Source organism: Saccoglossus kowalevskii, chromosome 1 (assembly GCF_978046115.1).
Source record: "Saccoglossus kowalevskii chromosome 1, keSacKowa6.1, whole genome shotgun sequence".
Taxonomy (NCBI): domain Eukaryota; kingdom Metazoa; phylum Hemichordata; class Enteropneusta; family Harrimaniidae; genus Saccoglossus; species Saccoglossus kowalevskii.
This window is the reverse complement of record NC_140641.1, coordinates 39689485-39713377: the sequence shown is the minus strand read 5'-3', so window position 1 is coordinate 39713377 and position 23893 is coordinate 39689485. Positions and strand designations below refer to the sequence as shown.

The 23893-nt window shown below is 31.9% G+C and overlaps 1 protein-coding gene across 3 annotated transcripts in view; it reads right to left on the bottom strand.

Moving 5' to 3' along the window:
- Window positions 1-1453: 1453 nt before the first annotated feature.
- The window catches only part of Arrb (beta-arrestin), a 90211-nt gene continuing 67771 nt past the window's right edge, over window positions 1454-23893 (bottom strand). For 2 of the 3 annotated variants that reach the window (XM_078011012.2, NM_001184838.1), the window contains 9 exon segments: window positions 17586-17646; window positions 15200-15441; window positions 13948-14211; window positions 12403-12560; window positions 10360-10503; window positions 9859-9942; window positions 8922-9010; window positions 8093-8144; window positions 1454-3987 (listed from right to left, as the gene is read on the bottom strand). In XM_078011012.2, the coding sequence (XP_077867138.1) occupies window positions 3885-3987; window positions 8093-8144; window positions 8922-9010; window positions 9859-9942; window positions 10360-10503; window positions 12403-12560; window positions 13948-14211; window positions 15200-15441; window positions 17586-17646 (1197 nt within the window). In that variant the 3' untranslated portion in view covers window positions 1454-3884. 3 annotated transcript variants of the gene reach the window in all.

Here is a 23893-nt window from a genome sequence, read left to right as displayed (position 1 = left end):
GCTAAAGAAAATTTTGAATTTGAACATTATTTGGAAAAAATTAAAAATAAAAATCATAGAATAGCTTATACTAAATTTAGAACTTCTGCACATTTTCTTCCCATTGAATCCGGTAGACATAAAGGCATTTTGAAGGAAAACAGGCTATGTAATCTCCATGAATGCAATGAAGTAGGGGATGAGAAACATTACATTTTATATTGTAATAATTGTCAAATTCCTTGCAGCTTTATACATCTATGCCCCAAAGCTGGAAGATTTTAGCATGGATGAATTATTTCCTATTATTGTTTCAAGTAATGATTTTTTCATTCTTAGCATTTTTGCAAATTTATTTTCTATATTCTTGATATGTATTAATACTGAAAGTTTTTGTTTTTCTGAATGTTTTGTTTTGTTATTGTTATTTTTGGACTTTACTCAAGTTTTCATTGGTACGTTCCAAATAAAAAATTCTATCTATCTATCTATCTATCTACTAGATTCAGACACAGTCGGCTGGCGCACACTTGATAATAAAATAAATACGATATTTATGATATGGGGCCGCCATCTTGAATGACGCATAAAACTAAACAAGAGACAAGTTGTGAAACGCGTTTTTCAGATTCCTACAAATCAGGACAAAAATACCAATCTTTCACAAAAATACGGTCCATTGGGGTCATATTAAGCCAACCGATAACAAAATTCGGCCTAACTCGTGGTTTTGTGTGGAAAAATCCCTTGCATTCAAGATGGCGCCCCCCATATAGTAAATATCGTATTTATTTTATTATCACGTGTGCGCCAGCTGACTGTGGATTCAGACTACTGATAATTGGAAGCTGAAGAAAATAGAAAATTAATACGATTCTACACTGTGGGTTATCAAATGAAAGTTATTCTATGAAGGAGCTCACGATTAATCAATGTTTTTAAAGGTCTACATTTTTTTTATTTTACCCTAATTTTTATTGCATGGATTTAAAAAAAATAAATGGGAAAAATACCTCAGTTGTTATTGGTAACAAATCATTACATAGAGCTGCTTTAAATTGAGATCTTAAAATTTAAGCAGGTAGATACACAACAACTACTGCGTCATAAAACAAATGATAATCTAATGAAAATCAGTAAATTCTTCGTATATTCTTTTTTTACACTCAATTTTTGTTGTTAAAGTGTGGTGTTCGTCGCGCAGCGCGTGTTCGAATTTCATGTAAATAAACAATGTATTTTACACGCGTTGTATACGTCGCTATGAGTCCCATATCGAACAGACTGCCGCCCTTTAATCTAGACCAAAAATGAGGATATAATTTCAATAAAGTATTTTATTATTATTGTATCAGAGGCAGTGAAGCTGAAAGATTGAAGACGGCGATTGCTGCATCAGTGGAACATCATTCTGACATCACACATAAATATACATACTCGCAAAGAATCTGAAAACATGACAAATAACGATGAATATAGTTACAAGAAATTTTATTGGTGACCAATGTGCATGTACACGTACATTACTAAGTGAACACAAATACCCACTACAAATGCTACATTGTAGCAATTGCCCTCTTTTTTGTATATTTCCTGTGTCCCCCTGAAGGAATCTGTTAATCATTAACATGATCTTCAACTCACTGCACAAGTTTAATTTAATCTTTCCAACAAAGTATTCAGTTTTCCATGGTGAAAAAAAAAGAACAAAAAACATTGGTGGCACAGCACGTTAGCAAAAGGTTCTGAGAAAAAACAAAACAAATGTTGGCAATTTTGTAATAAAAAGACACTAGAAACATTATTTACAACACAATATCAGATTTCACAGTTTTGGATACCTTTTCGTTGGCAAGTGCTTAAAAGGCAATATAACGAAAAACATTAAATCGCACATTCCAATTTGATGTCAACAATATAATTTGTAAAGGTGTTATGTTCCATGAAACCAATGTCAAATCTGACAGGACTGTGAAACTTTAAGTGCGAGTAGGTGAACTCTGAATAGACTGATCACACAACTCAACAACCACTATACCGAATTTGCTCTGATAGAAGCAGACATAAACCCAAAAGCAAAATAAAACAAATATGGTAAATAATTTTGGCAAAAGACAATATGACGCAAATTCCAAGAAAACCATGACATATCAAAGCAGTATGCAATATACAGTAATACTGACACAATGTGATAGTCATGTGATTTGAAGAAACGATTGCTTGTCAAACTGAAATTTTCATTTACAAGCTACTCAACTTTGACATACAGTTAATGAAGGCAATTTCATAATTGTTTGTAACCTGCGAACAATAGAAACCATCAAATACATGTAATGTACTGGTATGACTCAACAATAGGTTGTATAGCTGGTCATATCAGAGTAAATACTGGAACTGTCGATAGAGGACAATGTGAACTTCCAAATGTGTTGTGATAATTTAGCAGCTATTGCAGCACACTAAATGGCACTTTTATTTGTATGTACATAGATCATCTTAACACTAGAGATTTTATGTACAAATTTGAAACATTATTATTAAGTATTTTGAATCTATTGCCACTGCATCCAGAAAACAGACACTAGCTCACTGGATAAACTAGTTTTCAATACAAGCACGAAACATGTACAGATCTCAACACAGAACGACTTGTAAAGTTAACAAAGCTGCTTATAAATAATATGCTTGTTTCTTAATTAAACAGTAAACAAACCCCAACAATAAGTAATTATGTGGCAAAGTGTGCCTCAGTCATGGTGCAGCTAAATGTACATACAATGCATCACTAGATACATACAATCATTGTAAAAAGTCACTTAAAAAGTATAGTAAAATATACATTTTTGGCAACAAGAAAAAAATTAAAAAAGAAAGAATGTGCAACTAAAGTTGTGTTTAAAACTACAATAAATTTTTTTTTTTTTAAATGTATTAATAAAGTTTCAACACAACTATGCTGAAGAAATTTCCTTCTCTAAAGACGCATGGGTTTTGTGAAGATCGTAATTTGCAGTTTTGTGGAAAGCATACAGCATGGTCCCATTTGGCAGCTATCACAATACAGCTCACTTATTAACACCAACAGAGAATGCATGTACAAAGATACCAAGAAACCAATCGGCTTGTAACCATGACAACACATTCCATATAATTGAGGATCACAAAGATCTTAGTGGTGATATAATTGGATGCAAACAGGTACATACATTGAAGTACCTGTCATGTGACTGAAATATACAATCTCTATAACACAAAAATTACAAATACATCTTTATAGTAGAATATGTGATCCCCCCAAAAAACAGTGTGCTCAGTTAATTTTTTTTGTTTGGCTTGACTCCAAACACTACTATAAATTAAATAGATACACAATAAAAACTACAAAGTACAAGAATAGATATGTAAGGGTTTTTTTTAAATTATTGTTTTTGAAACATACACATAATTTAATTCACAGACAACTTTCAACACTACATGAATATTAAAAAGAGCAGGTTATATATTTTGATATTTTGACATATATTCTATTTATATGTAATTGCCACTTTTAAAAAAGGCATTGTCATGGCAACGTAAGTGTGATAATTTAACACTTCCAGAAGTGATTTAAAAAAAAAATGCCCCCCCCTCCCCTGGATATCTGCACATCCCTTGCTTGTATCAGTAAGGTATTAGTATATTGGGAGTATATCAATTCGCTACAATAAGGCTGTGTGACCATAATAACCATCACCAAAAAATAGATATTATAATTAAAACATATTTTTATCACTAAAATCAATAGTTACAATCGTGTGCGACTTTTCAGTAAAGACGGTAAAACATATGATGCCTGATTTTTTTTTTCTTTTAAACATTTAAGATTTGATGCCTACAATTATGATATAATTTATGATAATTCCATTTTAAGCTTCAGCCTCATCTCCTTCTGCTCCCTTCACTCGTAGACGAGCAAACTCCTCAAAGATGAAATCATCGTCACGATCTGGGAATTGGTTGGCTTCACCACTACAGAGAAAAATACACACAATGGTTTCAAATATTTTTCAGATTTTTAAAATAAAGAAAACAGTGGAGTAAATAGGCATAAGCCTTGTTACTGTCAGTCACAGGTTATTTTCAATGACACCTTTAATCTTGCCATCTCACATTCATAATAAATCTAAATATTTCTCCTTATTCATCATGTAATGCTATGACAACAAACTTGTGTTGGACTGAGTATGCGTGCAAAGTATATGCTCATTAGCATATTGTCTTACCACATGATACTGAATGACCAATGGAAAGAGTTGTCACATGTTTTTAAGTCGTGCACAGTAGAATGTAGTTTAGGAACAGGCTGTCTACATTTGTTAGTCATTAAAACATTGAATGACCCAAAACACAACATGCATAGGGATGGTCAACTATAATTAAAACTAAGTTGACAAAGACAATCACATTGATGTTTAAAGAACATCACAATGTCACAGGTTTGAACATGTGCATTGATATAATGAATTGTAAGCTTTTTTTAATTAAATGTACAATAATTATATTGGAATTATGTACATACAACTAATATAGTGCAACAATCATGCATCATGCATTTGCAAGCAGTGAGGTTAGATTTATGATGACGATCAGGACCCAATGCTGACTACCTGGTAATCAGAAGCAAACTTTCCTGTTAAATGCAATGGGTCAGATGTAGTTAAAGCAACCAAGAAAAGACACAGGCATGGTTCCAGGTTTGTAAGGTAATTACAACCCCGACTTGTAAGTATAATAATACTTCCTGGGATTTAGAAAGTAGGTTTGCCAATAATGTATCTCAATATTAAAGAGACAGTGAAATATAAATTATCATGGTATAGCTTTTGAAGATCACTTATAAGATCTGCCATTTATTTCAAGTTTAGTGCGCCCATTTCAAATTTCCAAGATATTCAAATTGTGTAATATGACAGACTGTTTTTGTAGAGAAGCTATGATAATGTGATGTGTGACAAGTCACCCAAAAATGTCTGAAAAATCTGAGCTGTAAAACACATTTAGCTAGTTTATCAATTCAACAACACTCAGAGACAGCATCTCAAATTTCAGAAGCAACCATACATACAAAAAATCAAAAATATGGAAAGATATTCAAAATAAGTTTATGTCAACAAATTACTACCACTATAAGTTTACATAGTTACATATTTCTAATCTAGATAAGAGTGGGGTACCTGTATATTTTAATTGAATCTCAGACTTTTTAATCAATAGTTCAACCCTTGGTTGCTAAGCAATATCAGGCATGAAGGGTAAAACCCATATTCAAATCAATGTTTAATTTTACCAGCTGAAGTCAACAGCTGTAGATTGAGTGATGTGCAAGTCTCCATTGTCACACTTTCAGTTGCATAAAAGCTGAGTTTGTATTGCTATGGTCTTGCCTCTAGTGTTGCATCTATTCAGCAACTAGTTTAGCAAAATATATTCTTATCATTAGAAATTCACCTCAAATAGAATATATATATTCATACATATAATATAATATAATATAATATAATATAATATAATATAATATAATATAATATAATATAATATAATATAATATAATATAATATAATATAATATAATATAATATAATGCATTTATTGTATGCTGCATCACGGTGTCATTTACATAAAGGCATGTACTACTAATAAAGCAAATATGGTAGAACTCATTATTTGACTGAATAATCTGTGAATTTATGTTAAAACCAAGTGAAATATCAAAATAGTGGAAATTAATACTCCTACAGTACATTTGTCCTATAGGTGATTTATAGGTGATGAAACAGTAGATGTTACATGCAACAAAGTGAATACAAATCATATATAGACACACACAACCAGATAAAACAACACCAAACAGGACAACTAATTAATACCTGTTTCCATGCATCACCTTGCCAACACAATATTTGGCACCTCTACTGTTGGGGTCCTGACCTTCTCTATAGTGATATTGCAATGAAAACACAGGAGTAAAGCGTTATGCTCTGCTCTATATTTTTGATCATGTGCAAAGTTGGAACTTTTGAAGGAATGTGGCTAAGGTTAAAATTATAACGAAAGAATAAGTTTTGTTGGGTTTCGTACATGACGAAATAAACACTATGCAGAACTGCATGCCAATACATAGATACGAACATCTACAGACATGCAGCTAGAGGTTCAAGCTCATTAGTACAATGTGGGAAGTTATAATGTGAATTAAAACAATCCACTTGCATTATCAATAATCCTACACTTTATACAGGGTGAAATTATTTGATAAATTGACGTTGTATGATATTTGTGTTTTAATGGCAGCTTCACTAAGGACCCTTGTGTTGAATGCAAGCAAAAGACATGCACTGAAAGCATAAAGAAAACAAAGTCAAGTGCAATAAGAAAATCAGCAAAAAGTATGTCCCTCAAATAATCAATCATACACTGTTTGTAATTCATTAACCTTTTGAACTCACAAGTTTTTTGCCAAATATTATTTTCATCACCAAAAACAAATAAAGAAAATTTCAGAAATAAAAAAATTCGCTGAAAAAAATTATGATGTTCAAAGGGTTATGGTAACACTGGAAAACTGTGGCCATGAAAACCACAATTCCCCTAACGGTTTTCCTTGCAACAATGCAGTTCTCCAGCACTGGTTGTTTTGATGTTTTTGACCGGGTATCAAACACAACAACAATGCTTGACACTATACATATATCCAGTGTATACTTGTATTTCCACACAACCTACATGTTACGCCATGAAAGGAAGTTCAATATTGGCTGATGATGTTGAATATCATGAGACATCAATATTTATATTACAAGTGTTTTGAATATCAACAGAATATGTTCATTCTAACATCACTTCATCAAACTCTAACCATTAAAATAACTTGTGATTATTCTATCATAGCAATGTTGGATACAAGATCGAAAAGTCCTAAATAAATATATTTTGTACACTGATTGACAAAGTTATACTACTGTCTCTCAATAAACAAGAAATGTTCTGCATTTTAAATTATTATAAGATCACAGGCATAATATTTCCAATTCGAGCACCCTTGTTAAAACATGGAAGTGTTATTCATTTCAAATGGTTTTAGTAAAGTTAGAACAAACAACTGTTTCAACGTATATTACGAAGTTGCAAGAAAAATCATTAGGGAGAGTTTTCCTGTCCACATTTGTTTTCTATAATGTATCACAGGTATTTGTAAATCAATGTTTCAGACAGAAACAAACATATACAAGTATTTAAATCATACAAGTCAACAACCTCAAAGTAATGAATTATGGGTATGCTACACTTACCATATATACCGTGTTTGCTCTATTAAAAGTGCTTCTCCAATAGAAACACACATTACAAACTGCCCGTTATTGTACATGACTTACTTTGACCATAGACATACCTATGTCCATTACATAAGTACATGTATAACTAATAGAGCAAATACGGTATACTAATATACACATATGCAGTAACTATGGCAGAACAGCACTTCTTGCTATTACTGTGGTGCTGACGAGAGGCATACCACTTTGATAAACATGTGTTCATTAGCATATGCTGGTGATCAAGTTGAACTTGAGATCTGAGAAATCCATCAGCAGATCAGACTCCCATGCTAATTAATTGATCTTACCGGATGACCACACCACTCAGAGCTATAGGCTTCAAGGCTAGCGTGTATATGGATGACAGAAATGCAAGTCTCCATCATTTTGTAAGTCTCCAAGAACCAGAAGTTTTGAATGTGTATTTGGCATAAACAAAGTGCAAGTGTTACAACATCAAAGAATTGAAAAGTTCATGGAAAGAATTTTGAGAAGCAATTCCAACTTTTCTCATCTCTTCTGATCCTCCTACTAGTAGACATGTAATGAATCGCTACCACAGTCTCAATGTATTATGGGTAATTAATTCATACTGCTGAATGAGGTACAAAAAAAGCATAGGAAGAGGAGGGGATGCAGAGCCCAAAATATTGAAAGCAGTACTTCAAACAAAACAAACAACATAAATAAAGCAAAGTAGATGAACAAACCTGGATAAAAAATATCACAATATGAAAAACTAAAAGATAGACAACTTACTTAGTGTCAAAGCTAATCAGATTGGTATCAACTGGGATATCAGCCTCATTTCCTGCAAGCAAAAGTATACAAACGTTTTTGTTAACAATTACAATGTGTATAAGGGTTTATTTCATAAATCTGTATTCTACACTTCATACACTTCAGAAAACACTCTCTACAATGACTGATTGGATAAATGTCTTGCAAGCTTTGTGATGACAAAAAATGATAGACCATCTGTTATGGACAGATCCTTTTCATAAGTCAGGAGCCCTCACAGTTCATTTCAGGGAACTCTGAAATAGGTTTGTAGGTAAAGCCATGTGTTTGCGTATGCACAGACATAGGAAACTGAAATTCCAAAGATAAGAAACACTTTATATTTCTTGTTTCTTTTTAATTTACCCATCAGTTTGTTCGATTTGGATGTTGTTGTTTCATTACATTGGTTTTCCATGGTAAATTAATGTTTCACCTAGTTGCTAGTTTTCAGAATTTCCGAGTAAACATTAATCTACCATGAAAAACATCTCCAATACACGGAAAACATCATGCTTGAACACATTGACGGGTTAAATTAAAAAGAAACAAGAATTTCAAAGTGTTTCTTACCTTTGGAAAAAAAGTTTCTTTCTGAGTTCTCCCACAGCAAACTGTGAGGGCTCCCGACTTATGAAAAGGACAATGACCATATGCAATACAGATTTATGTTTCACAATATTTTGCCAGTTTGAACATCAAATTAACTACAATGCTGTGTTTCATGTTGTAATATTTGTCTGTTTGTTTGCATGAACAATTTATTAATTACGTACAACTGAGATATTTGTTTTCTCCATTGACTTACCAGGTTGTGTACTCTCTGGGCGGCTTGGTGGTGGGCTCTCTGGTGGCTTAGGATGGGTCAGTGTAAATGGCAGTTCAACAGCCAAATCCCTGTCAAACAAAATAATATATAATAAATAATATAGCTTTAATAGATGATTGTGCCTCATAGTGTGTTAGATTGTGATCAGATGAAACTAACAATTACTTCAAATTAACCAATCACATTAAAAGCTGCTGTATAATTCATATTATTCTGAATGAGCCAGAGATCTCAAGTCAACAAGAGAAGGATTCTTGAATTGGAATTGGTTACATATTTCATAGTTTTGATTCAAACTCTTCCATAGTTACAGAGACATAATATGACAAAGCTATTGGATGTGTTACAGTGCTGCAGGAGTTAGATATCTGGCATTTATTAAACTTTAAAACTATGTGCATCACTAATAGAGCAAAAATGATAGTTTTAATAATTAAAACTACAAGACATTGGATGATTAATCCCAATTATCAATTAGCTTGGTGATTAAGATTTAATGTATAAGGTGAATGACCCCTGTATCCCCATCTCCTTACTGACAAAACTGTCAACTTATTTGGCCATCTTATGTAGAAATATACATAACTTTACCCTTTAACCCTTTGAATGTCAAACTTTTGTCACTTTTCACAACGTTAACCCATGTAATGTTTTTCATATTTTTTCAAAAAATTCAACAAATAGCTGTTGGAAATGACGAATTATAAACATCTGATCCAAAATTGAAAAAGATTTTGTAGAAAAATACACAAAAATCTACAAAATGTTTCACTAAAATGTTGGCAGGAAAAGTACAACAAAGTCATAACAACATTACAGGCTATTACTACACCACTGTATAAACTATCTTCATTAGAGCTATAACGGTACTTTAAATTTCAGTAGTTTGTTACTGTACCATTTGTAGTATACTCACCCTCCATATGCAACAATGAGTCGCACTTTCACTTTATACTGCACAATAATTCCAAGGTTTTCTTTCTGAGACTCATCAGTAATGCTGTAATTACCAAACGTTTGAAAGTGTCAAATTTTATACCAAAAAGGAAACAAAAATGAGCTTTTTTTTTTCAGAAACAACTAGTACATGTACTGAATAAATAAAATATTCAATTGGTCTATTTGTACCCATACTAGATATAATTTCACGCTGAGTTGGAAAGTATTACCATACCAGTAATCAATATATTGCTGCACTTCTTATATGGCAGGGGAAATTCATTTCATTTATTTTTCAGTAGATGCTGATTTTATTAAGAAGTTTATCACAAAGTTAATTGGACAACCAGATTCACTACTATGTTGCTAAAATCTTAGAACCATGTTTTTTTTTCCAGAACACGATACAGCAATGTACAGACACATCTCAATATACAGGGTACTATAAACAGCGCCCTCTACATGTAATTTTACTTACATAGTAGATGATGCTAGGTTGGTGTCTTCATGTTTTAGTTTGCCATCTAGTGCCAATCCACGCTTGTCTCTATTATTGGCAAGTAAAGGAGTTACATAGTATACTTTGGATAGTGTCTGGCTTGGTCCAACAGGGAATCCATCTCTGAAACACAAAAAGTATAAACATTGTGGTTACCATACAAGAATAGACAACACTGTTAAATACGACAGATAGAATTATCTGTATTTTGAAGCGAGGGAATGGCCATAGCGTGTCATTGTTTACAAACAAGCATCTACCCATGAGCCTTTGCATTTTTAGCATGTTGTTATCGTCGCTTGGGACTCAATTCCTGCATGTGCGCAAGTGACAACCCTCCCGCTTTAACAAAATAATTGGTGAGAACATTAACAGTATGAACAGCATGTTTAAGAAAAATATTTTGTTATAATAGAGAGTGAAAAAATTCTGTACTAAAATAAGAGCTAGCCATATTAACTGAGATCTCAGAATCCTGACTGTCATGTTGTTCACAATCAGATTAACTGAACATTTTTTGATCATGTAAATGCTTTTAGCAACAAACCAGGGATCATTTACAACCCCATATCATGTGTGATGCCATTATGGTACACTGATGTTTTCTTTCTAAGATAAATAAGTACACATGAGTATGGGCACTGGCAGGCTTTGGTAATAAATATATGTATTGTAAAAACATGTCACATTACTGGTATTCAAAACTTTTTTAAACGTGGAATCCAGCGTACTTTATGATGTAAACAAACCACTTTCAGACCACATGAGCTGAATTAATCAGTTTTCTGTTTGAAAAAGTAACTACCTAGATTTACTACAATACAACCAAGTCAAAGCAGCACACCCATCAGTTGTCAACCAGCAAAATCGATTGTCAAAGGTCATGTTTTGTTACTAAGGCACGTACAGTCCTTATACCATGAATAGAGATTTAAAACTGAATCATCAATTTTAGCTTTGGCTATTTAATAATAAATCACAGCAGTAGGTCATGTGATTATCTTTTTGAAAGCCACTCACCATGAAGCATGTATATCGAAAATAATTATTTACAGATAAAAACTAGAGTGAATAATAAACCCAGGATCATACTGAGACTAACATGAGGGGTTACCTAGCAACAACATCAAGTCTATCAACCTCAGAAATCGATGAATTAATGGCATCTTTCATAACATCACAACATTAAAGTAGAACATATCTCAAGGTGAAAATGCAAATGCTTTGAAAAAGGTATTCAATGTCTGCTTAGAGTTTGATGCTACTTTTGAAAATGTCTCTTGAACCAATTACATGATATGAAGCACTTTGCTTAATGATACACTATTAAACAGCATGATAAAACCACCATAGAATTATGCACCTACTCAAGGTAATAAGAAATCAGGCTGGGGGGAAAAAAGAAAAGCATTTCTAGTAAATTGATTTTCAAAAAAATCGTGCTGAAGCACATTGATTTTATAATTGTTATTGTTTAACACATTGCCTTGTGACTCCTATTTTCTACTGAATTTGATGCGTCTGTGGAGCTTTTCAACAGGTGACATGCTATTTTTCATTAAAATATTTGATTTTCCTGAAAACTGATTTTTTCTTTCATTATTTCTAAAACTCTGACAAAAAACTTTTCAATCATTTTAAACTGATACACATCTTCACTACCAGAAAAATAAATGTTGTTGCGGTCTAATATTTCATTTTTTTAAAGATCATGGTCAAGCAATATATACAGATATCCCATTTAAGAAATCATTGGCAGATAAAACATAAGGGCATTCATGTTAATGCATGGTGTTGTGTACCAAACTTCTCTTTCAAAGCCATGCAATGCAAACTAGCATACTTTACGAGGGGTGAGGAATTTCTTTACTACCTTTACTGAAAATCATTTCTGTCAAAATCTCATTTTTCAGCTTGCATCATTAAAAATATATTCTCATTCCTTGTGCATAAACATTTTGTTCAGTACCTCTGTTGTTTTGTTTCAAACATGTTTTACTTTATTACTAAACATATACTTACTCAGTTTCCAGCACAGCTACAGGGCATTTGTACTGAGCAGTAGAAAAAAGACAGATATCAGCAAACTGCCGCACAGATATCCGAATCTTTTTCACCGTTTTATTTGAATTGTTTGTGATCTGTACATTCACAGCAATGCTTTCACCATGGTAATACATCTGCAAAAAAAAAAAATATATGTAACCACAAGAAAAGTAAGCATTGAAAACAAAATGAACATTGCAAACAGACTTTTTGTCTAGCTATGCTAACTCTCCATCCTAATTTTGAGAAGCTTAAAAAAAAAATATATTTTCAAAAGACAATTTTCAAAATAACATTTTTTTTTTCAATTATTTATTTCTCCCTTGTAATATAAATCTCCCTAATTAGAAAAAAACAAGAACACTAGCTGAAATATGATAGAAATCAGACGAGACAAGCCAATTTAATAGTCTATTTAATATTATTATCAACTCTGAGTGCCATACTTAAATTTCACCCAAATTTAATGCATTATCAAAAAAAAGATGTAGAAAATAAATAAAAACTGTTTTTACATCGATAAGAATATGGGTAATCTAACAATTATTACTGCGTAAAATCTGTATTAGTAGCCACATTCCTGTTAGAAGCTGCACCTATTGAGTATCCAAAATTCACTATTTCTCATATCTGTAGATGTTCTAATAGAAGCCGCATCCCCTCTGTTGCATTGTAGCATTTCAATAGAAGCCACGGCTTCTAATACAGATTTTATAATATTATTATTATTAACATGTCAAAACCAGCATATACAATTTTGAAACATTTGCATAACATCGATGTGAGACGAATAAATAAAAGTCAGATGGAAAATAAAATAAAGGCTAGTCACATCTATCTTGAGACGTGTGGCTGCACGTTTCAAAAAAAACATTAATTGTGCATGCATATCACATGTAAGTAATAAAAGATACTCTAACACACAGCAAGGTCAACAAGTGTTCTATGTACAAGTGAATAATAAAAACATAGTTGCTATGGCAATTTATTAAATCTCAACAAGTACATTTTGGAATGTGTTCCAAGTAGATAAAATAACCTTGTGACTGCAAAATACTTGGTAAAAGGAGGCGACTTTCAAGGGTTTAGGATGAATGGAAATAGCAACGATAAACTTATTACCCGTATTGAGAGCAGAACAATTGTATTTACGTAGGAGGGTTCTCCACATGAAAGAAATATGCATGTTTTACCGCAATGGAACTGCAAGTATACTGTAAATTGATTCACTTTTGACTCCCTAGGATCCCAGCGAAAGGAACTGTGATTCTTTATGACCCCACTGAAAGTAACTGCAACTCCCTAGAACCTAGTGAAATTCACTGCGACTCCCTGGAACCCAGTGAAAGTCCTTGTGACTTCCTAGAACCCAAGTAATGGAATGATGAATCAACAGTTCAAATACGATGTGATTCTCAGTAAAGTTTTCAAAATTTGTTAGTTTTACAATAAATTATATTATTTTAAATTTTCGAAATCTGATTTATATATTGAAAATCATCCATAAATTTATAATCTTACCTCTTTATCCAAAGATGATTCGAGGTGGAGGGGAGCAGTACTCATCATGAATTCTTTACTGGCTTCTACGCTGGGTTGCGGGCCGGGTGTTGAAGGTGCATACGTAATCTTACGTATGGCTAAGCGAACTGAATTACGCTTGTGGGGTTTCTCATCAATAGAGTCAGCCACATAAGTCTTTAGTTCATAGTCAACACCACAAGGTTTTCCAGTGTCACCCGGGGCTGGCTGTAGTGTTACTGATGAAGGAGAATTCTTAGGTACCTGCAGAAAAGTATGTAACAGTTTACAAACAATTTGCACATTTATTGAGGAAAAGTTGCAAAGATAATGCAATAACTAGAGAATAAATCTTCAGACAGCAGCTGTAAATTGAATGTATAAATCAATAAGATTCAAGAGACAGTCGTGATGATTGAAATTACACGTGATCCTGTTTTTAAATAACATGTCGCAATCAATAATTCAAGTCCTTACTTTTTAATAATCAGTAACTTTTATAACTATGAAGAATGTTTTTATTACATCATTTAGCAGTGCTGATTTGTATTGTCTCTTTACATTTGCAGATCAAGGAGGTTAGATTTAAATAAACAATGTATTTTATGTAGTGCATGTTTGTTTGCAATTTATAACTGATTGAATATTTAACCCTAATTAAAGTGACATATTCATGTCATGTTTACTGTGGGTTCCATTCAACTAATATAATGTGTGTAAAATAAATTTGTTTACCTGAAATTAAAATGCATGGTGATTGTAGGGATTATGTGTCAGTTTCAACAAAAATTAACATTAGAAGTCTGAAAACAACATATTGAAACTGGAACATAAAGTTTTTGATGTTTGGGGAGGGAGGTGCATAGATGAATAGTCACTTTTGGTTAAAATTGAACAGTGCCATTCACAATTGTGAAAGTAGTCAATTTAGTGTATAAAATTACACAGTTACGGGAAGGTACATATAAATCCTTGAGTCCATTAACACCTGCTCGCCATTCCATACAGACACTCAGCAGCGAAATACGAGTGTGATAAAAGAATGCACAGTAAGAATATGTTAAATCCATCTGCTGTAATAATATGTCTATACTTTACAGCTTCATATCAAGAGTATGACACTACTACACATATTAACCATTTGTACATCTTAGTTTGTAACATTTTCAAAAGACAATGAAGATGTCACATACATCTGTATTTTATACCACTCCTGCTATTTATATGAAATGAATCAATTACTCATACAAACCTCAAAGTAAAAAGGATGAGCATTTGGCCCCAGTTTCTTGATCAGTCTTTCTTGTAGTCTTGTTAGTGGTTTCTGTTCTTCTGTGATTGGGGGATAGACCTGCATAGACGCAAGATAAAGGTCCTTTCGGAAAGTTAACCCCAGTACGTCTAAATCCTCACGTCCATAACGAAATGCTGCTAACACATGTGCAAAGACTTTACGATCTTTCAAGTATTCAGGGTCCACCAAAATAACACCATCTTTGAAAATAAAACAAAAAAACATTTTGTTTTATTTTGTCTTAATAATTATGAATAATAATTGTTATTACTGATGAAGGCTTTAATTAATAGATGGCAATAAGATATATACGCCAATGTTTGGAGATTGAGTTACAATGTTGCAATGCATTATCAGACAATACAGTAATGCTCTGTTGCGTTCATTGGCCGTGAATTGAGCCATGCATAACATTTTGGAACATTTAAGTGAAATTACATGAAGAATGTATCAGCTTAATTGGCAGTAATTACCTTGTTTAATGCCAAAGTGCCAAAGTTGATTTTTTCCATCTTTCATTAATTAAACATATTTTTTTATTTTTATTTGACCCAGACATGTATGTACTGAATAATTATCCTCATTTGGAAATGACAGAAAAATGTTACACCAAAATTATGACATCTAAAGAAATACAAGACCAGAGAAAAAATTCATTACAGGTTCACCATTAAAATGTCCTGGACAAAAAACAATGAAGAAAGAAAGCTAATTAAATAATTAAATTAAGCTATTGAATATAGCCAGGGGCAAAATGAATAATGTTAAAAATAAATGAAAACTAAACAAGTTGAAAAGGTGGCAGAGTGAGTATGATGGATTACAAGAGCTAGCTAAATCTAGTACAATCGCATGATTGATTGAAAAAACTAGCAACACATTTTCACTTACTGCAAAAATAATTTAAATGGGTGAAAAACAAAAACCATCATGGGTCGCACCAAGCAAAACCATCATGTATTTTGTACAATAAAACAAATATGCAAATGAAGAGGATTGTTTGAGTACATAAAAAGAATAAATTATTTTCATTTCATTAATTTTAATAAATATTTGGTAATAGTCAGACTTTCATTTTAAAAAGTGTTGTGCATTTTCTTTTCAATAATTAATATAATTATAATTATGAAAAGTGCAATACATCAAAATAAAACAAAATTGCTTTCCATCTAGATTACGAGATTACATTTCACATAGTATAAAACATTAAATGACACTGAAAAGAAGAAAAGGTGAAAAACATATTTGTAATAATTTATTATAAAATGTAAGCGGTGTGTTGCAAGGTAACAAAGTATTGTCAAAGAATACTCCAATGACAAAATATGGATAGAGCGCCCTCTACAGACAAAAGCTCTCTGGAACTGCAGACATCTTGAATGTTGAAATAACCTCCCGCAAGAAATTACTACTTTTTAAAAAAACTAATTTTCTCTTTCTTTTTTTTCATTTTACTTGCAGCATTAAGTTGAAGACATAAATATTCAGCAAATCGAGAAAAAATTATCAAAGGACCCCTAAGTTGATTGTATTTGCTGAATTTAAAATTGGACTACCCAAGCTGATTAAAATAGCTGAATCAATCATTTTTTTGTTTCTAATTAGTAAATGGCATTATTTAATGATCCATGGTTTAACGGTTGTAATCACTACCATTAGATTTAGTAAGACTAATATTTTTAGGAATATTAATGAGCTACAGAGCTAAAAATAAATAAAAATTACATCTGGATTAAATTGATAACCTAATAATAGTGTGGTGCTTATCAGTTTAACAACAACTTTTACAATCGCAATGAAAAGCCACATATTAAAGTTGTTGTACATACAAGTATGAGGTTTTATGTTTTTACAATTGAAAAACGTTTTTGCTTGTAACTACTAGTATCTTCCTCTATGTTGAAAACTACTTTAAACTCACTAACAATTTTTGTGAGAAAAAAATTTAACAAAACTCACTGTGACTCCCTAGGACCCCAGTAAAAGTATATTTGATCCCCTAGGAGCCCAGAGAAAGTAACTGTTAATAGCAAGTATTCCATTGGAAGTCGATGAGACTCCTTAGGACCTCAGTGAAAGTACTTGTGGCTATTCAGCAACTAGCAAATGCACCAATCAGTGTACTTCTTCTATGAACAAAGGGAACCAATTAAATAGTTCATACCATAAAGATTTGAAGTGTCCGTACAAGATTGACAAATTTTGTACCAGAAATGAACATTTATAAATCTATGTGCATTTACAAAAACACCATGCATAGGAGTCAAGTGTAATACTTGAATTACAAATAATTAGCTGTCTTGTGATTCATAAAATAATTCAAATAATTCATATATATACTTACCGACTGGGTCCACATGTGTAAGGTGATCAACAAAGTCTCTTTTACCAAGGTATGTAGTAATCTGAAAACAACAAAGAAATTACCATAAGGCTATGTGTATATAGTACAAGAACACTGAAGGTAAATGTTCAGAGAGTGGCCATCACTACATGTATATTTTGTAGTGTACAAACATACTTATGTGATATTCATACATCATTATATGATATGCATGCATCATTATGTGATATTCATACATCATTATATGATATGCATGCATCATTATGTGATATTCATACATCATTATATGATATGCATGCATCATTATGTGATATGCATACATCATTATGTGATATGCATACATCATATGATATGCATATATCATTAAGTGATAAGCATACATCATTATGTGATATGCATACATCATTATGTGATATGCATACATCATTATGTGATATGCATACATCATTATATGATATTCATACATCATTATGTGATATGCATTCATCATTATATGATATTCATACATCATTATGTGATATGCATACATCATTAAGTGATAAGCATACATCATTATGTGATATGCATACATCATTATGTGATATGCATACATCATTATGTGATATGCATACATCATTATATGATATTCATACATCATTATGTGATATGCATTCATCATTATGTGATATGCATACATCATTATGTGATATGCATACATCATTATGTGATAAGCATACATCATTATGTGATATGTTATTCAGTGTGCATAAATTATATGTCATTCACATCATATCGCACATTTAAATTCTTCTAGACAGCCTCAGCAATTCATACGATTACACATCAACAATACTTAGTTCAAACAAACTCAATAAACTATTGGAATGTAAATTCACATAACCTAATAAAGACTTAGATTCAGGACAAATTTATGGAGGAATCTTCAATAGTTATTATTTGATTAAGATAACACATGACTAGCAACAGGACCAATAACACATCATGCGTTAGATGTGATTATGTTAAATTAGATTCTTAGATCAAGGAATTTAGTATTATAGATGCAAGACATTTTGAATTGGATTGAAATTTACTATTACAAAGTCATCGACCTGAGTACATTATAATCAATGATTTCTGATGTGAGAAGAAATTCTATGAATATATTACACTTACGCAGAAAAAATTAAGGCTAGACCTAAAAGAAATGTGCTCAGGAGATTTTTCAAGTAAATATCTAGGAGTAGTGTACAAAATCTAATCATGTAAAATAGATGTCGGCATGCCTGAGAAACAAGACATGTTAAAATACAAAGATTTTTTTTGAAGACAAAATGGCTACCAGTCAGTTAATTTTCATCAAAACATTGAAGAGTATATCCAAACCATTATTTGTACCAAATTCAAACAAAATTGGTCAATAGAACATCATTAATTAAATCACAAAACAAATTGACGTTACCTATCATGGGTGATGTCAATACCACAGCATAAGTCACTGTTTTTGATCTGAACGGGAATTAATAACTGTGCAACTGAAACCCAATGCATGTGCATCTATTTTTGGATCAAAATGCATATTGTATACATATGTATGACACTCTGTATTGTCTTAGTATGAAGTTTAAAAGAAATTTGACAGTTAACAGATACATGCGGAACCAGAATCAATCAAACAAAGTTCCTGCCTGACACAACGTTCTTTAGTCATAATAACGTGTTTAAACTGACACCTACAGACACACAATAAAGCTGATGATATTTGAGTTGTTTATATTCAGCACCAGCACTTTAGTGAAGCATCAATTCATCTCCCAAACCTTTGGCATTTTATTTTTTTTCTCTGCTGTATACCTGTTGTTCTTTAATAATACTACACAAATTCCCTGTAATTTATAACATACGGTCTGTCTCCATTATATGGCTTAGCTAAGAATATCTATCACAAGGCCATACTAAATGATTCCTTTGCTTACATGAAATATAATTTGCTCGTTGGTGAGTTTGTATAATCATTCGCAGCAGTGTTGTAAAAAGTCAGGAGTAATGTACAAAACAACAACATGTAGAGGACACAAACCAACATTTGAACAACAAAGGATATACAAATGATGTTGATGTTCTTCCTTTTATCGTGACATAAAATTTATTTGTAAAATTTAAAATTTGCAGATTGTAATTATTTTTATTAACTGTGTCAATTTCTTGTGATTCACTGATCAGATGGATATGTAGTTGGTTTTAAAATTTATCTTGATAAATCATTTTTTTGATGTCTTTCAAATTTTAGCTTTTGGGAATATCAAATGACAAAACTGAAACCCGGCAGAAATGTTGAATCATTTGGCCATCTTCAATATTGGATTGCGAAACAAATGCATGTGCTTAAGTGCTACATGTTAAGTTTCAATTTGATTAGTCCAAACATGACAAAGACACAACACTGCTACAGCAATCAGCCATTTTGAATCAGATCTGTAAAACAAAGTGACATTAAAGCCTACAAAAAATATTTAATTTTTATGAATTTAGCATTAAAATGGTCACCATTTTATCACAAAACAAATGCATATGTATCCCAAGAGGTATTAAGTACATCTGTAATTTTAACATGATTAATACAGGCAGAGATGTCATCACAAAGCGGATAAATCTAAGTAAGGTCTACACGAGGTCCGACACCAAGTATCAAAGCAATAAGAATTGCAGTTTTCAAGAAGAAGTCCAAAAAGCAAAAAGTTGACACGGACAACTTGTATGACAAGCTCCACTCGACAAAGTCAACAGAAAAACTAACAAGCAGCCTGTCGACTGAGATAGCTCTGCTGTTAGCAATGCACATGGCAATTAAAGAACAGAAGATATCATTAGAAAATGAACAAATCTGAGAGAGGTCCACATGTAGTACCTATATATATAATATATCAAAATAAGTGGACTTGCGGTTTTCAACAAGAAGTTGAAAATATCACTTTTTACCAAAAATGACAAAAATATTCATCAAAATTAGAGAATTAAAGATATCATCATGAAATGAACAAATCTGAGAGAGGTCCACATGTAGTACCTATATATGTAATATCAAAGCAATTGAACTTGCGGTTTTCAACAAGAAGTCGAAAATATCACTTTTTACCAAAAATGACAAAAATATTCACCAAAATTAGAGAATTAAAGATATCATTACAAAATGAACAAATCTGAGAGAGGTCCACATGTAGTACCTATACATGTAATATCAAAGCAATTGGATATGCGGTTTTTAACAAAAAATTGAAAATATCACTTTTTACCAAAAATGTCAAAAATATTCACCAAAATTAGAGAATTGAAGATATCATCATGAAATGAACAAATCTGAGAGAGGTCTACCCAAGGTACATATACACCAAGTATCAAATCATTCAGGCTTGTAGTTTTCAAGAAGAAGTCGAAAAAGTAAAACATTGACACGGACGACGACGGAGACGGACGACGGACAATCATTCATATGATAAGCTCCGCTCGACAAAGTCGACAGCGGATATATTGTGTTGATATATTGCTAGATAAAGTAGTAAAGATGGATGATGGGTCTCTACTATATGCGTTCTCAGTGTAATTGAGTTTTAAAATGTCTCCATAAATTTTACAACATTTTAAAAGCATTGAAAGGGACACTAACACAGCCATGTTTTAATACCATGGTAACATATTGCAGAGAATTCATCACCTAGATATATATGTCAATATGCTTTGAAAGATTTATTGAGTTAATCTGATTAGACATAAATTCAAAAAATTCATGTTTACATCTTTATTTATGTTTTTTATGAAATCAACAAATTTGATGGCAAAATTATTTTTAAATATCAGGATACCATAGTAGTAGTACATGTATAAGGGCTTACATGAAAAACAAAGATATGACCACAATAAAAAAATGATCCACCTTACAATAAACTTAAATTTTGGTTTATTGTGCTTTGAGTGAACACAGCACCAAACATAATCTTAATATGTTTTCTAAAACAACAGTCTTTGACAATTGAATTTATGTCATCACATCATCCATTCTTTAAATCTTACTACATACATTGTAGTTTATAAAGCAACACATATATATCAGTATATGTTTTTAACCTACAACAATAGGTAAGGTTACAACCAATAAATATGGAACTTATTAAGCAAAATCAAAGAAATATTATATTAATCTAATTATCATATTCTGGGTGTGGTATGTGTGTGAGTGTGTGCCAGTCATGTTTTCCAAATACTGTACTAATATTCTTATATGTTGTTTTTTTTTGACAACATAGAGAGTCTTTTTCTCTTCGTTAACAATATCTTACCTGTACAGTACAGTACAGTGTTGAGTTTTGTTGCTTACATGTAAGATATCTCAAGAAGAATACTAACCTAAAACGGTTATGTTCAAAAAATAAACAAACCACCAGTATTCAACCTGTCTATGAAAGATCCAAATACTTTATGGTATGGCTTCTAACATCAACATTTTTCACTGTAAGTTCCAATTAAATATTCTTTCATTTTAATTTAAGTAGGATTCCTAATTAATTAAACAATCAATATGTTCAAAAATAAAGACAAATATTTTCCAGCGGAATTGATGTAAGTAGCTTTGATATTAAAACACTAATTATTTTATTACCTAGTCTTTCATAAAAGGTAATAAAAAAGAAAGTGATGTGAGCACTGGACCATTTACCTAATACCACTGCAGAAATTTTGTGGTAGTTTATTGGCTGATGCAAATTAGGCTTTACACTAATCAGAACAAGAAGTTGATTGCGCAAGAGTTTTTATTGGAAAGATGGATGCAAATAACCGATAGTAGCTCTTTAAATCAAATAATATTTTCCTTCTTCTTTTCCACAAACAAGTACATCCATACTACGGAGTGAACTGAACAGCACAATAAACAGAACAATTATCTTTTTAAATGTTCAGTTCAGGCAGGTTTCAGTCGTCTCCTGATATTGGTTAGAATGATACACATATCCATAGCAAGATGAAAACATGCATTATGTCTCATTACAGAGAGTTTATTCGCAGTAACACACACAATGCAACCTGTCAAAAATGATAGTGCCCCTAATTATTGAATTGTCCATTTATTATTTTGGTGATCATGTAGTTTTCCCTTTTATAAAACGTAATTATTTCAAGACTCGTTCCTACATGTACATTCACAAATTACCTTTGATTACTTGTCTGCTGGTGAACGGCAAAAAAAAAGACAATAATTATGGAACTAATCTCATGACTAGTATTGCAGTGTCCAGACAGTTATCACGTAACTGACTACAATAACATTCAAAAACTAAATGACAGATCGATTCAAGCCATTAATACCGCTGCATCATCAGGTACCCTATTTCCATGATATCTAATATACATTCGGTTAAATCATTTTACAGACATAATTTATTTTTGTATATTTTTGTATATTCTTGTATTCGTACTCTAAATCAGAAAATGTCTTGTTACAACTGATGAGCGAGAGATAGACAATCAAGAAGCTTCTTTTACATATTAAATTCCCCTCTTGAGTATGTCACCCTAGAAATTAGTACGTGTGATTTCACCATTTATACTGCATTGGGATAATCACTATTTTCTCTATTTTAATTCAGATGAGTTCTACACGCCATGATTATGCACATACAATGCCTCGATCAAAGCTTAATTCACAAACTGAAGAAGCTTAACTTGCTTCCAAATCAGCATGTGACAGTTAATGTAATGTTAGAAACCTTTCCTATGAAGCATTTATCATGTACACTCAGTAAAGTCTGCAGAGAGGTATCATGCAAGGTACAAACAAAACAAAACATACACGTCTGTTACCGTGACAACTGTCAATGATCAGGTTAGTTTATCAGACACGCTAGAATAAATGTCTACAATATCAACTTGAGGGAATTGATGGTGAGCAACTTGATTAAATCATAATGGGTGGAAAACTTTAATAGTTATTTAAATACGTGTATGGTCGTATGTTATTTTATGTTATTTACAGTCACAAATTACATTTTTTATAAACATGCCTAATACAGCATGAATGGTGAAATTAACACAAATTTTGATTTGTGTAATGTGGGTTACTCAAACATAATGCCCATAATTTGCAAATTTTTATTTCTTAAAATGTGCAAATAAACAAACAAGCAGCCTGTCGGCTGAGATAGCTCCGCTGTTAACAATACACATTTCAATTAAAGAACAGAAGATACATGTATCATTGAAAAATGAATAATATATATAGTATCAACGTAACCGGACTTGCGTTTTCAACAAGAATTCAAAAATATCACTTTTCACCA